The sequence below is a fragment of the Globicephala melas genome, chromosome 18, assembly GCF_963455315.2.
Source record: "Globicephala melas chromosome 18, mGloMel1.2, whole genome shotgun sequence".
NCBI classification, from domain to species: Eukaryota; Metazoa; Chordata; class Mammalia; order Artiodactyla; family Delphinidae; genus Globicephala; species Globicephala melas.
In genome coordinates, this window is record NC_083331.1 from 70,541,150 (window position 1) to 70,557,268 (window position 16,119).

Genomic DNA, 16,119 nt, shown 5'->3' on the forward strand with positions numbered 1-16,119 from the left:
AACCCAAGTTAGATTTTGGTAGCTTTTGGAGTGGTCTCCTGGTGAATTTCCTCTTCACCCTGTTTCTGTTGATTCCAAGGAGCAGCTGCTTGTGACGCTTGCTGATGTCAGAATTAGGGTGGGGCAGAGCCAGATCTAAGCACTGCTCGCCTTCCCTCAAAGTCTAGAGAGTAGTTTAGTCACAAGTATACAAAAAAGTCTGGACTATTAATGAAAATATTAACACTACCTTGGATTTAGAGTACTTTCCCTTTGAAGACGTAATGAATTAATTCTTCCTTTGTCTTCACTTATTCAAGGTCAGTTGAGGAAAGCAGTATAATTCTTTACACCAGAGTTAACTGTTCAGGCCTCTTCTGTCACATAACTTTGAGTGCAAGAAAGATTTATTGAGCTCTTACTTCCCTTGAGTATTAGAGATAATGAGATCAATGACGCATCCTAGTTTACACTCTCCCAGTCTACTGGACCATAGCCGACAGGTATTTATGATCTTAATTTAGTTTAACTGTGATCATGGGGATTGTCTTTGCAAAGTATAGCTCTCCGGAATGCATGGTAGGCATTCCTTAGTTCTAGAAGAAACTTCAACAATTCCTCTGGATTTTTCTAGGGTAAGGTCCACCCTCCTCTCTGACTCCCCATCCATATACACGATCAGGGTGATTTTATTTCTGCTGGGGTTTTCTACAATATTTAATGCAGCTGGCAATATATTCAATTTCTCTTGCCTGATGGCAGACATTCTCTAATTCATTTAATGTTAACTATCTTAAAGGGGGTTGAGTGTTTTAACATTAAGGAACTCTCTAATTCCTTAGATCTTTTAGGGCTTGATGACACTGAATCCCTAATTAGTATACCACGAATAGCTCTTATAAGAACTGAAAAGGAACTTCTGTGTACCACTCCCACTGATGCTTAAGTCTGCAGAGAGGTAAAGAAGAGTATCCCCATCCCCTCCAGGGCTTTGTCATTTTTGTTATTTAAGTACTTGACTACTAATAAAAGTACAATTACCTATTTTTCAGCATAGACACTTCTGTCCTTTGCACTAGAAACCTCTTCTTGTGTCAATCTCAAGTGAGCAGCAAAAAAAAGTAAATGCTATGTTTATTTTTAAAAGTCACGAAGACAATAAAAAATAACAGCAGAGAAATCCCATTACTAACAGTAATATAGATAGTGAAAGAAAACACCCAGAAAAAAATTCTATTTTAAAAAAATATATATCTACCAATGCCACACTCTTTGAACTATTTGGACATTGTGGACTAGGTTTTTGTTCTTTACATGTAAAGAGAAAGTCCCAGTAATAAGTGTATAAAATAGCAATATAAAACCAAGGTTATTAATATCTTAGTTCAATACAAGGATTTATTGATAATGAATGACTAAGGCACTGAGCAAGTAACACCTAGTGCTTTATGGATACAAAGATGAGTAAAACCATTCCCTGACCCGAAGCAGTATGTAATTAGTTGTATAGAGCAAATATGTCAATAATCTCTGAAAAGGCAGAGTGTGAATAGCAACAGAGAAGATATTATGTGGCTTTGAAGGAGAGATGGCTGGAGTAATTCAAGAAAAGCTGTGAAGTGGGAAAGAGAATTTAAGGGCCTTGAAGGATGAGTATGATTTGGTAACAGACAAAGACTAACAAAGAAAAAAGTTTCAGGAAGAGAAGACAGAAAGACTTGTTCATAAACTTTGTGGATCCAGGTTAGCTGGAGTACTGTGTACAGGTTCAGAGTATGGGGGAGAGAAAATAAGGTTAAAATGTTGATAGGGCCTATCGTGGAGAGCCTTGAACTAAGGTCTTTAATCTTAATAGTCACGCTTGGAGATCCACCAACAGTTTTTGAGTTAGAGGTGTCAAATGGTTTATTGAACCAAGGAGACAATAAAATAGTAAAATGAATTAGGCTACTGTAATTCATTTTACAGTACGGGGATAGAATCAGACTTTGATACTGAAAACACAGGATTTGGCAACGAAAAGGAAGCAAATGGATTCAGAAGTGGTGCAGAAAAGCTAATGGTGAAGGAGAAAGGATTTAAAGATAATCCCAAAGCTGGTTTGTCAAGGACTAGCTTCCTCAACCTAGGCATTACTGGCATTTTGGACCGGGTGCATCTTCGTAATGGCTGGTTGTCCTGTACACTGCAGGATATTAGCATATGCCTTTCTCCTACCTACGAGAGGCCAGTAGCAACCCCACCCCAGCCGTGACAACCAAAAATGTCTCCAGACCTTGTCAAATGTCCCCTAGAGAACAAAATCACTCCCAGTTGAGAACTACTGATTTAGGTGAATGGTTGTGCCATTAATCAGGGCCTACCAGAGCCGGCGCCAGGATAGCTCTTTGACCATAATCTCAAACTTGAAGGAGCTGCACCCTTTCCCTGCAAGATGTGTCAATTCTGTGCAGAAGAGCAGATGGGACCTTTTCACAAATGTTTATTTTGGCCTTACACGTATCACTCATATCTTTCTCTAGCAGTTGTATCTTCCCCACCCATGGCTAGGTACACAGTTCTCAAATGACAAGCTACTTCATCAATCAAGAATAGTAGTTTCGGGCTTCCCTGGTGGCGCAGTGGTTGAGAGTCCGCCTGCCGATGCAGGGGACACGGGTTCGTGCCCTGGTCTGGGAAGATCCCACATGCCACGGGGCGGCTGGGCCCGTGAGCCATGGCCGCTGAGCCTGCACGTCCGGACAACGGGAGAGGCCACAACAGTGAGAGGCCCACGAACCGCAAAAAAAAAAAAAAAAAAGTAGTTTCTCATAGATAACTTAGGGTAAAATCAACTTTAAATGACCTTCTACGACATCCCTATATTTATAGTAGTATCTTTGGTCATCCATATTATGCCTATAGTTTAATTTGAAAACTTGAATATTATAATTACATAGCTGGTTAGTAACATTTTAAATCTATTTCTTCATTGTACTTTTATATTATAGTCTGCTTTATAGTAAGTTTTCCTTTGTATTTTCCTTTTTAGTTTCACTTCTGGTTTACAGTATTAATATTTTCCAATTGATTTACACTTTAAATAGACCATTATTATATTTGTCAGCTCTGGTTAAATATTTTTTATAATATTTTGATCACTCTTGTTTTAAAAGTTAAGAATTATATACTATTTAAGTTAGGGCCTTGTTCAAGAAATTCAGTCAAAAAGTGAGTAACTATTGTACACTGAGTGACACGGAAATTTCAATTTTGTAGTTGTACGTGATTTCATTCTATAATACACACAATTTAGATACCGTTATCTAGGTTTTCATTCTTTATGCACTATTTAGAAAAATTAACAAGTAATTAAAATCCATTAACTTCACCAGGGCAGGAGTGAGGGACCTCAAAAATCTGCAAGCTTCCCAGGCCACCCTGGCTGTCTGAAGGGCCTAACTTTAGGGCAGTAGAGAAACCAGGGAAGGGAGTTAATTTCCTACTATAGAAAAACACTGCTCACTACAAACTTTATATATATCATCAGCCTCATCACATTTTCGTGTTCTTTACAGGAAATATAGAACCTATGTTTTTAATATATAACTCAATACCATTCAAGTCTAGTCCAAGTGATACTTGCACTTCTCAAGGCAAAATTAAGTGCCCTAACTCTGCCTAGATACAGCACAGATGTTAGTCCCACTATTTACTCCTTATTTCATTCTTCCCTTAATCAGAGAGCTTTAGACATCAAGTTCCCCCACTATACCAAACTCCAAGTGTTTACTCATCATTGCAAACCAAATGAGGCTTTGCCTATAACAGGCCTTCAGTAAACATTTAATGAATGAAAGTTACTTTATTCTAAAAACAATGTTCAGAGTCCCCATATTTGAAAATGTATCTTCATCCATCCCTTGAAATTTATTAAAAGATTAGGTTAATAGATGTATACATTCTATAAAACTGACTAAATTTACTGAAGTGTTGTTTTCCTTTCATAAAGATGACACTGCTCTACAAAATTAAGAGTACTTTCTCAGTTGCGCAGCAATAAGACAAAAGTTCTGTTGTAACAAAATTCAATGTTTAATTTTTCAAAACTTAACTATATTAAAGAAAATAAATTATATTTAGACCACCTTCAATATTTGTACATCATCTTTATACAACTATAACAGTGCTTTCAAAAGACACTTTGTAAAGGGCATTAATTTCACAATTAAAATGTGTTTTAAAAATGGGAGAACATTAAAGTACATTAAATTAGTCTGAAATGTATCTCATAATGCCGAGAGGTATGTTGTTCTTTAACAAATTAACTGTATTTGTATTCAAAATAACATAGCTTGTAACTACAGACAATTATTTCTTGTCCATTTCAGTGATTTCCTGGATCCAAAACAAAATCTGTGTATTTATTTCTTTGAAAACATCATTTGTTGACCGTCCTTTCACTGCCATGGAATGACTTGCTTTCTCAATCCAGTGGATTTTATTAGGAGCTTGCATTTTCTGTGCCACTTTCTCCAACAAGTTCTAAAGGGAAAAAAGAAGAGGATACTAGACTAATGTTCTACTGGTGTTCAGTAAAGATTTCCTCTCTCCCACCACACCTATACTGGCATCCATTCACTAAATATTAAAACCTAGTCTACAGCTAACTTTTGAGGCAATGGAACGTGCAAGAAGTGGCAGTCCATGTTTTTCAGATACAGCATACAGCAACACAACAGAACAGATTAGGCATTCATTACTGATGCTAAAAGGTCATTAAGTAAACTAGAGCCAAAAAAATTCTCTTAAAAAATGTTTTCCCGAAGGAAATTATTTATATGCTCTGGGAAATACACTAAAATTTTGTAATATGTACAAGTTACTTTTTTTTCAAGAGTCAACTTTATAACAAATTGAAGAGATCTGCTTAAATGTTGAAATGATAAACCAAACGTACAGTCTAGTAATCCGAAATTCACAAGATTCAGATATTAATCCTTCATTTTCTACGTGAGAGTTAATCCATTTACCAACACTCTTTACAGGGGGATGAATATTGTCAGTATGCTTATATTTTTAGGTTCTCCAAAGCAACAGGGTTAACTAAGGAAAAAAACTAGCATTAGTAAAATCAGCATCTTTTTTAAAATAATTAATTAATTTATTTATTTATTTACTTTTGGCCACAGCATGTGGGATCTTAGTTCCCCAACCAGGGATCAAACGTGCACCCCCGGCATTGGAAGCGCAGAGTCTTAACCACTGGACCACCGGGGAAGTCCCTAAAATCAGCATCTTTTTAAAGAGACTGAATGTTGCAGGTAATATCTTGTTCCCAAGATGTTTCTTTCATTCTTTCTCTCTCATTCACACAAATATCAAGTTATAATTCACCTTTTCACACATTTCATCTGCTGAGCCTGACACAAACAGTACAGGATCTTTTATACGAAAGAGATCTTCATCTCTAAGTTTATGCTGCTGCTTTGGATGGTGCAGTGGATAGGAAATACAAATGAGACCTCGAACAAAATCATCAGCATCATCTGGCTCAGTATGACACATTACAGAAGCAGCTGCTCTTGAGCCCATTGAACGACCTAAAACCAATTAAAATTAAGTTCAGTTTGAAATATAAACAAACATTCACATAAAATAGTGGTGATGATAATGTGGCAAGTCAGATTTCATTCACTGTTCATCCATCATATTGCTTATCAATAAATATTAACTACAACAGGTGCCAATTAAAAAGCTGCAATACCCAGAGACTTGTGAATAGCTAAAAACTGATCCTAAGTCAAATCTTAAAAAAAAAAAAAAGGAATTATTTTCCAAAAGAATACTTGAAGTGGTGAAGACAGTCCTCGTGAAGGAATCATTTGAGAGGGGGTGATTCAGGGATATAAATAGAAGGAGACCTCTTCAGGTTATAACACATATATATGAGGTTTAAATTAGATTTAAATATTAAAGTATCTTGGTGTTACACAAGGAAGTGACTTACCAAAACAAAACAAAAAATCCTTAAGTCTCTTCCTGTCATTAATTTTAATTCTTGATTACCTATTCCTATATTAATATGAGTAGACTTTAGAACAAGTATTCACAAGTATTGAAAACTTACCTCCAAGGAAAACACCTGCAAGTTTGTATTCTCCTGAGGTCTTTAGGTAATTCTAGAAAAATGGACCAAAAAATTATCAATTCTTCTCCCATGAAATATTCCACTGGAAAACCAACATATATTTTCTCATCATTACTGAAATGTATGAAAATTTTTCCAAAAACAAGAGATTTCAAGGGATTCTTCTTGGAAGAGGTAATCAATTCTTTGCTCTCTGGTCATGCCTTCACTGTCAAATCATAAACTGGGTAATACAGGCAAATAAGTGGGAAAAACACACTGTCTAAAACAAATTCAAGTACTAAAATATTTTTAAAGAACAAATCGTGGAGGGAAGAAAAGCCAGTAAAAGCTTCCAACTAATACAAAATGTGATAATACTAACATCTAATTTAAAGCTCTGAAAAACTCAGTAAGCTTGAAGTAATCTGGATTAAAAGAAATTTCAGATTTGTTTTATCCAGGGATTTTATAGTTTCTAATAGAGAAATCACGTATTATTTGTACATTCATAGTATACAAGGCAAAATACCTAGAACTATATATCCTAAATTTCAATATGTAAATTACATCATAAGTAGATTCTTTGGCAGTATCACGGAGAAACATTTATGATGTAAGCACTCATCCCCATGGAAACTAACTGATGGCAAAAAAGAGAAATCTGACCATTACACAGCCTTCATACACTGCTGAGTTTCTAAGAATACTCATTAAAGGATTTTTAAATTAAATCAAACGACTGCTAATAAAATGTCTTAAATTTATTATGAATTTTAAAAACAGAATTCTGTCATAAGTAAATATAAAGAAATTTTCTTACCAAAACTGATTTATATGCCTTAATTCTATGTACAATATTAAGGCCTTTACAGGTAAATCTCAGGCTAAAAAAACCATGAGATGCAAGATGGGATGCCAGTGACATCAAATGAGGAAGATTCATATCTCCTGATGCTCCATGTGTAAGAATTATTCCATATGTTAAGCTCTTGTTAGGTACCAAACAAACAGCATCTAGTAATTTATTTCCAAAAGGTATTTTTAATTTAACCTGGAATTCAAGAGAATAAATGGATCAAAAATTACTTCCTTGCCTATTCAGACAAATGAATAACTATATATGTTTGTTCTGCAAGACCCATGATTCAAGTCACAGCCTCCAAATAAAAAGCAATGATATTAATAATAACTAATACTTAAGAAATACTTATTATGTCAGGTACTATTATAACCGCTTTATATGTATTAAATCATTTAACATTCCTAAGAATTCTAAGAGGCAAGTACTGTTACTATCTCCATTTTATAGCTGAGAAAACTGAGGCACAGTAGCTTACATAATGTGCCCAAGGTTATATATCCAATTAGCTAGGATCCAAACTCAGGCAGTCTGCTCCAAAGTCCTCACTCTTAACCACTAATGCTATGCTGTCTCTCACAGTACAAGATGAAAATAAGAAAATTACTCTGGAGCCATATGACTACAAAAAAAAAAAAGGAACCTTGAAGATGCAGAATGTATGAAAATATGTATTACCTCTGTATGACTCATTTTCACTGTTGAATAACAAACTTAAAGTGCATTACATCTGAGAAGCAAAGGACATCTCCCTGAAAAGAAGATTCTGTTGTGAAAGGTGGGTTGGCAGACACAAGAACTATGAATGAACACACTCAGTAGCTAAAGTAAACATTTAGAACTACTTCTCTAAGAACTGATGTCTTTACAAGCACATTATTTATTTTCATTCCTACGGTCACTCAGAGTTTGTTATAGGACCAGGTGTGGGGCTGGCAGATGTTATTTAAGATAAAGCCAATGTGATATCTTCACATGGATGCCTTAAGAAAATTCATATCAAAGTAGGATGCTGTATCTTGGTAATGCTGTAAAAAATATATATATATATGTATTTTTTTCCCTAAGCATCTTTATTCTCAACCATCTTCAACTTAATTTCACAGCATCTTTCTATTAACCCATTTCCTTCGTCTTTATCATTCCCAGCTCTTCCTCCGACCCTGCAATGGAAGTACACATCCACACCCTTTGTCCTGAGACTCTGCAGAGCCTCCCAGTAGGCAGAGTGTAAATCTCCACCCTATTGCCTTTGGGCTTGGCTATGTGACTTGCTTTAATCAACACAATATGTCTCAATGTGCCACTTTTGAGCTGAGGCATGGCAAATTTCAAGAAGTGCTCTTGAACTCTTGCCTTCAGCCCTGAGAAAAACATGCTTCATGTATTTTTGCTTTTTTTAGCCTGGGTTCCAGAATGAAGACACATGGAGCAGACCAGAACCCAAAACTAAAGTCCGGAGTCCAGCCTAGTCCAACCAACATCTAAACCACTGAAGAACCATGAAGTGTCTACCTGAAGAACCAAGAGCATGAAATGCAGGGAGCCAGAGATTTCAGGGTTGTTATGCAGCATTCCTTCCTATAGTATGAGATCTTTTATTGTTCAGGATATCATCAACGTCAGGATCTCCATTGTTCATCTTTTTTCCCATTAACATTTACTAATTCATTCACTGAATAGATAATAACATGGTCCAAAGTTAAAAAGGTACAAAAATATACAGTGGAAAGTCTCTCCCTCATTCCACTTTTGCCTTACCATCCAGATCCTCTCTTCAAAGGCAACCAATATTCTGCTATCTTTCAGATATTTTATATATATACCTACAGACACACACATCTCCTTTTGCTTTTTATAAACTGGTGACCTACTTTTCTGAACCCCCCCCATATGTATCTTGGTGATTACTCATTTCCTTATACAACAAGCTTCTTGTTTTTTTTATGGCTATAGAATATTCCAAGGAAGCATTGTACATTATTTTACCAACCATCTATCAATTAAAATGAGATTGTTTCCAATCTTTTGCTAAAACCATATTGCAATGAGTGGCACTGTACTTAACATTATTTTCACATGTGTGTAGACATATCTGTAAGAGAAATTCCTGTGTCAAAGGGTGTATTCACTTACAATTATTTTTTAAGAAATACATTTCATTTTTGAATAGGTAACATACGCACATGGTACACAATTTTAGAACAGTTAACAGTAGTTAAGTCTCCTCTCATTTTTCCCCCAGCCACAATGTTCCTTTCCCTTCCCAGAAGCAACCACTGTGACTAACTTACTGTGTATATCTTTCCCTTTATGTGTGTGTGTGTGTGTGCACGCACGTGTGTGCGCGTGTGCAGAATTCTCATATTTGAGCCTGAAGGGTATCAGACTGGCTGCAGAAAGTTCTGGGGTTTAAACTGGGGGATGATGGACTTCAATCTTCATTGTCCCTGTTTTCATAAAGGGAGCCTAGTAACTGTGCCCGGGGTCCCCTGGTTCAAAGATCCTGCTTTACGTTCTCAAGAGACCAGCCTCCAGTCTTCTAATGGGAGAGAAGTAGAATCCAACGATGTGACACGGGGAGAGAGCGCCGGCGGTCTACCTACTTCTCCGGCGGTCTACCTACTTCTCCGGCGCGTTTCACCGAGGTACAGCCCTCCACATCCATCCCCAGCGCCATTCCTTTCGCTGCCACCTTCTGCACCTTCTGCACATTTCGAAGACTCTGTTTCTGACATAGAACTGTTCCCCCAGCACTCCCTGCTGCTGGTTTAGAATTAGGCTGATCTGCTAAGGCTTGGGCTTTCTGGAGCCCAGTATCTTATTGCTGTTGTTTCCTGTCGCATTTTCTTCATCCTTGTGGGTGTGCGCCTTTTTGAAAATCCCTTTGCTGTACTTTTAGTGAGATTTCAGGAGGGGGGAAAATTAGGTACACAGGTATTCAACCCACCCTCTTAACCTAGAGTGCTCTGCTATCCGTCTGCCGGCCGTGGGCGTTTGGCTTTTTGCGCTGCCGCTGCCCTTTTTCTGGAAAACGCCCCTCCCTTCCAGACTTCACGGTGCACGCACAGTCTGTCCTCCCGCAACGGTGCGCGCAAGCTGGGCTACTCGGGAAACAGCGAAACAGCTGCAGGATGTAACCCCAACCTGGCCTAGACCGTCCAGGCTGTCAGCATGCCGGGCTCTGGGGGTCAGACGGGGCAGCGTCTCAGCTGCAAAGGCGGCCGACGCCACCAACCAACCTCGGGGAGGCTGCGAAGGTTCATCGCATGGAGTCGCGCGCCCACGTCGCGAGCGTTTTCACGCCCACGAGGCGACGGCGATCACATCTGATGCCGGGAGTCAGATGCCACCCCTCCCGTAGCCGTCCACGGGCAAAACGCCCGCGCCTCATCCACCGCGTCGAAGCGGGACGCTGGAAATCGCGGGGCTAGACGCCAGCCTTGAGAGTTCAAGTCCTCGGGGGGGCGGGGGTGAGGTCGATAACCTGGCCGCGTCAACAACGAGCGATCAGAGAGCCGGCACTCCCGGAGCTCGGGACGCAAAGGCGCCAGACGACCGTCCGATTCCGCCCGCCGGCGCCGGGGCCCCGGCGACCCTCCCCGCTCGGAGACCGCCGGTGCCCGGCTCGCGGGACCCAGGCCGGAGCCGCTCGGCTCTCCCCGCCCGCACCGTGCCCTCACGCCGCCTCCTGACCGGCCGGCCGGAGCCCCAGCGGCCGCGGCCCGCGGGACTGAACCGACGCCTCACGCCTCACGGAGCCTCCCAACAGCCCCTGAGGGGCTACGGCCCGAGACGCCTCACGCGGGGCCGCAGGAAGCCCCCGGGCCCCTCGGAAGCCGCCCCCTATCTGGCGGCCCGAACCGCCACCGCCGCCGCCGCACTTACCAGGGACGGGAAAGTGGCCGGGAGCACCTAACCTCCCTCACTCTCTTCAGGGAGCGAACTTCCACAGTCGAACTCGAAGGGACCGCCTCGCCGCACCCGCCAGTGCGTCCCGCTACGGCGCATGCGCACGCAGACCCCGCCCCACACGGGCGCGCGAGCTGGCGCGCGGGGCACGCTGGGAGCGGGAGTTTTCCCGCCGCTGTCGGCGGGGGCGCGGCGGCGGGGGCGTCCGCTCTCCGACGCCGGGGGCGCTGACGTGCCGCCACCTGTCGCTGCCTCAGTACCGACTGCGTCCACTCAGGACCCTTCCCCGTCCCAGCCACTCCATTCCAGCAGTTGCACGGGCCAAAAAACGCGGGGTCAGCTCTGATTGTTCTCTTTTTCACACACCCTGCAGTCAATCCAGCGACCCCGCTTGTTCGACTGGCAAATATGTACAGAATCCAACCACTTCTCACGCTAACACCAGACCCGCCGGAGCCCCACCACCCTTTGCCTGGATTATTGAAAAAGTCGGCCAAAGGGCCTCTCGTTCCCACGCCCGCCCGCCACCTTTCCGCTACTTATCGACGCAGTGGCCAGCTGGACCCCATTGAAAGGTGAGCCTTCATCTCAACGCTTTTTGCAAAGACTTCCCGTCTCGCCCGTAATCAGAAGGTTTCATACGATCTGTCGCTTCCCCTCTTACCCGTTTCCTACTCATCTCGTTTCCCCGGCTCCTTCAGCTCTAGACGCCCGGACCTCTTCACTCTCCTCACACCCAAACCCACCAGGCGAGGCCTCACTACAGGGCTTCTGTCCTGGTCTTCCCTCCTCTCGGAGAGATCTAGTGGCTACCGGTGCAACTCCTTGGGGGTCTTCGCTCAACTTGTCATTTTCTCAGTGAGGCCTTTTCTGAGCGCCTCACGCGCACCTTGGTCCTCCCACCAAAGACCTTCCACATATCATCCTTCCACCCCGGTCACCGAACGGACTGTGAATTTGTCTCCTTCCCGGACCGAAGGCAGGGGTCTTTATTGTCGTCGTTATTTCGTCTTGAATCTCCCGCTTATGGAAGAATTCCTGGCAAATCAATACGTCTCTGATGAATGAATCTTCCCCAAGCCCAGGGCAGTTAGGAACCACCCTCTTTTCTGTCGCAGCACAAGTAAGGAGACACAATGCAGAAAACCACTGATGGTCATTTATCTCAAGAGTTTTCGCGCATTACAGAGGCTTAATGAACGTTTCTCTACATGTCTCCTAATTTTCTAGCTCAGATTTTAAAAAACGGCTTTATCTGCGTGCCATAAAAGCCACTCACTTTAAGAGTGCCTTTCAGTGGTTTTCGGTAAATTTATAACCATTGGCAGCTATCACCGTAATCTAAGAACATTTACATCACCCCCAAAAGAACACTGTGCTCATTGCCTTCTACCCTTAAACCCAGGCTACCACTAACCTACTTTCTGTCTGTAGATTTTCCTTTTCTGGGCATTTCCTACAATATGTGGTCTTTTTATGGCTAGCTTCTTTCACTCAGAATCATGTTTTCAAGATTCATCCATACTGTAGCATGTAATAGTACTTTATTCCCTCTTATAACTCATTTCTTTTTATTGCTGAATAGTGTTCAGTTTTATGGGTAAACCACATTTTGTTTATCCATTTGCCAGTAGATGGGTATTTGGATTCTTTCCACTATTTGACTATTATGAATAACACTGTTATAACACTCAGGGAGAGAGAAAGCAGTGTGAGGACAGAAGCAGTGAGAGATTTGAAGACACTAAGCTGCTGGCTGGGAAGATGCAGGAAGGGGCCACAAGACAAGAAATGTAAGAAATGCAGCCCTAGAAGCCAGAAAAGGCATCCTGCCCTCAGCCTCAGGAGGGACCCAGCCCCATGAACACCTTGACATTATCCCAGAAACACTGATTTCAGACTCTAAAATCCAGAACTATAAGAGAATAAATTTGTGTTGTTTTAAACCACTAAATTTGTGGTATTTTGTCACAGCAGCAATAGGAGAATAATACAAAACATTATTTGCGGACACCAAAACTTCAATTTCAGATGAGTTTCACATGTCATCATCATCATTATTATTATTCTTTTGATTTTTTTCAACCATTTAAATATGTTAAAATCATTCTTAGCTTGCAGGCTGTACAAAAACACGTGGTGGGCCAGATTTAGCCAAATATTAGCACAATTAATCCATCCATGGATTAAAAGAATAATACATAATTAGATGTTTGGAGTTTTTATAATGGAGTTTTTACAATGTTTCAAAATTAGAGCACTATTAATGTAATTCATTATGAATTTAACAAAAACAAATCAAAATAAAACTCAAACATTTAAATAGATGCCTAAAAAGCATTTAATAAGATTTTAATGCTCTTCCTTTTTAATAAGTTAGTAATTGGAAATTTCGTATTTTAATAGCGGTTGTTTATGATAAATCATAACAAACATTTTGATTAACAGTGAAAAATCAGTAGCATCTTTGGTCACCCAGTCTAAAGTAGTCACCACCACCCAGCCCACTTTCTCTCTGTAATAACTGGTCCTTAATTGTCCTGCTTATTTATTTATTTTTACAGGTTTATTTCATTCTTCTTTCAGAAGAGATAGTGACTGTTCCCTGTTGTATGCCCAGAACCTAATACAATGTCTGGCACATATTAGGTGCTTAATAAATACTTGTTGAATAAAATCCATTTGTGATGGTTACTTTTATGTGTGAACTTGTTTGGGCCAAGGGGCCCAGATATGTGGCCAGATATTACTCTGGATTTTCTGTGTGCTGTGGGATGAGATTAACACTGAAATCAGTGGACTCTGAGTCAAGCAGGTTGCCCTCCACAATGTGTCGAACGACTGAAGAGAACAAAAGACTGACGTCCCCAGTGTGAGAGAGAATTCTGCCAGCAGACAGCCTTCCGCTTCGAACTGCAACATAGGTCTTTCCTAGGATTCCAGTGTGACGGCCTTCAGACTTGAACTGCAGATTGTGGACTTGCCAGCCTTCATAATCAGGCGTGAGCCAGTCCTTAAATCTCTCTGTATACACACAACCTAATGGCTGTTTCTCTGGAGGACCCTGATGAATGCACCACTGATGTCTGAAACAAGGTAAGAATGTTTGTTATCACCACAATTATTCAACATTGTGCTAGAAGTCCCACTCAATGTGATAAGGCTGGAAAATAAGTAAAATTATAAATATGGTAAAGAAGATACACTGTCATTATTTTCAGATATGATTCTTTGAGAAAATCAAGTGAAGTTTATTAGATCTGATAAAATAGTGCAGTATGTAGTTGGGTACAGGACAGAAAAATCTACAGTTTTCTTAAACACATTAAATAACTAGCTAGAAAAATATAATTTTTTTGAAAAGGCTAAGCAAAATAGAAACAATTGTAGAAACTACCCAAGAAAAAACATAATGTAAAACATTCAAGATCTTATATGAAAAAACATAAAATTTTACTTAAGAGCCACCCCCCTCTCCAAAAAAGACCTGAATAAATAGAAATATGCACCACTTTCCTGATAGGAAAACACAATAGACATTTTAGTTTCATCAACCATTCAAATTAATGAAATTTCACTTGGAATTTTTACAGTGATTTTAAAGTTCAACTGGAAGAATAGACAAAAAAATTTGAGAACAATCTTAAGAAGAACAGTAAGAAGGGATCTTTTTTTTTTTTTAAGAAGGGATCTTTACTGCTATCAAAAGATCCTAAAAATTTACAGGATCATATTTTAAAATAATTTGGAAAATGTTTTTTATATTTCAAGGTGAGAAGGTCTTTCTATGTCAGATGCAAAGCCAAGAAATTATAAAGTAACAATGGACAGATCTGACCACATAAAAATTAAGAACATCTATATTTATATAGGCATTGTGAGCAAAGTTAAAGGACAAAAAAGACTGGGAGACATTTGCAGCAAACATAATAGAAAGCGTTGATGTCCACAATATATAAAGCGTTGAAAAAAGTCAGTAAGAAAAAATTTTAAAAATTGAAAATTTGACAAGGCCGAAAAGTCAAAGACAAGGAAAAAAAAGATAGTCAATTTCATAAATAATCAGGGAAATATTTTAAAAAACAATTTTTGTATTCAAATTGACAAAAATGAAAAAGATGAATAATACCTAGTGTTTCTGACTATATAGAAAAATGGGATTTTAAAACCCTAGTAATGGGAGAATAGTTTGTATAGTCCCTCTCTGTTTTGCTTTATCTATAAACATTTAAATTACCCATTGTTTCAGTAATTCACTTTGAGAAATTTATCCTATCGTACTACCAGCAGGCAGCCTTCTTTTTAGGAGAGCTGAAAATTAGAAACAATCCTTCCTACCTAGTAGAAAGGATGGAGAAGATAAATTATTGTGATCTGGGTCCTTGATGGACCTAACCTCCAAGTTTATGGATCCAAAAAATGTCTGAAAATCTACTTTTTAACAGGTGTTCTACTGAGAAGAAAGTAGGGATTGGAAGAAGTTGATTTTTTGTTATTATGAGCATGTATTACTTTTGAAATTTTATTAAAAATAAAATTTCATTTTGAAATAATTATATATTCATGGGAAGTTAAAAAAGTATCAAAACCAGGAGATTGCTTGACATTATACAATTCACAGAGCTTATTCAGATTTCAACAACTATATATGCATTCAGGTGCACATATGTGTGTGTGTGTAGCTCTATGTAGCTTTATCATATGTGTATATTTATGTAACCAACTCTCTAATGAAGATATAGGACTGATCTATAATCACAAGCAACCCTTACACCATACCTTTACAGCCACGTCCTCTCTTCATATCCAAAATATTCTTCTTAAGAAAAATGTAAGATTATGGAAAGAGAGCCATGATTTATTGCTGAGTGGAAAATTGTTACAGAAAAATGTTTTTGGGGAGGGAAAAATTTATGTACGTTTATATGAGCATATGAAGCTTTCAATTCAATTTCTTATACCCTAATTCAAATGTTCAAACTGAAAATCTGGTTCTCTAAACCAAACTTTGAAACACACTGACAGAGGAGACTTGTCAAGTTAATCATCCATCAATAGGTCACAGACTCCAAGTTCAACAACCAAAGTCAGTCCTCCTGAGTTCCTTATTGGAATCTCAACTCTGTTCATTTAAACAAAAGATTTATAAGACAAGCAGAGATATAGTATGAACACCATCCTGTCAGAACCTACTTTTCACTTATTTTTACAAGAGGCAGTGTTGACAGAGGAATTCCTGCTATGCTAATGTGTCATC

The 16,119-nt window shown here is 39.5% G+C and overlaps 1 protein-coding gene across 2 annotated transcripts; it reads right to left on the bottom strand.

The window, feature by feature from the left end:
• Positions 1-4,105: 4,105 nt before the first annotated feature.
• On the bottom strand, positions 4,106-10,951 carry TEX30 (testis expressed 30). 2 transcript variants are annotated; one of them, XM_030856791.2, is made up of 6 exons: positions 10,839-10,951; positions 7,629-7,702; positions 6,912-7,142; positions 6,089-6,140; positions 5,356-5,561; positions 4,106-4,503 (listed from the first exon to the last, which is right to left on the bottom strand). In XM_030856791.2, exons 2-6 carry the CDS (start codon positions 7,641-7,643, stop codon positions 4,330-4,332), a joined length of 678 nt encoding a protein of 225 aa, XP_030712651.1. In that variant the 5' UTR covers positions 7,644-7,702; positions 10,839-10,951; the 3' UTR covers positions 4,106-4,329. The 2 variants fall into 2 exon arrangements, with proteins under 2 accessions (XP_030712651.1, XP_030712653.1); XM_030856793.3 differs by lacking the exon at positions 7,629-7,702 and having other exon boundaries at positions 10,839-10,937.
• Positions 10,952-16,119: the final 5,168 nt, after the last annotated feature.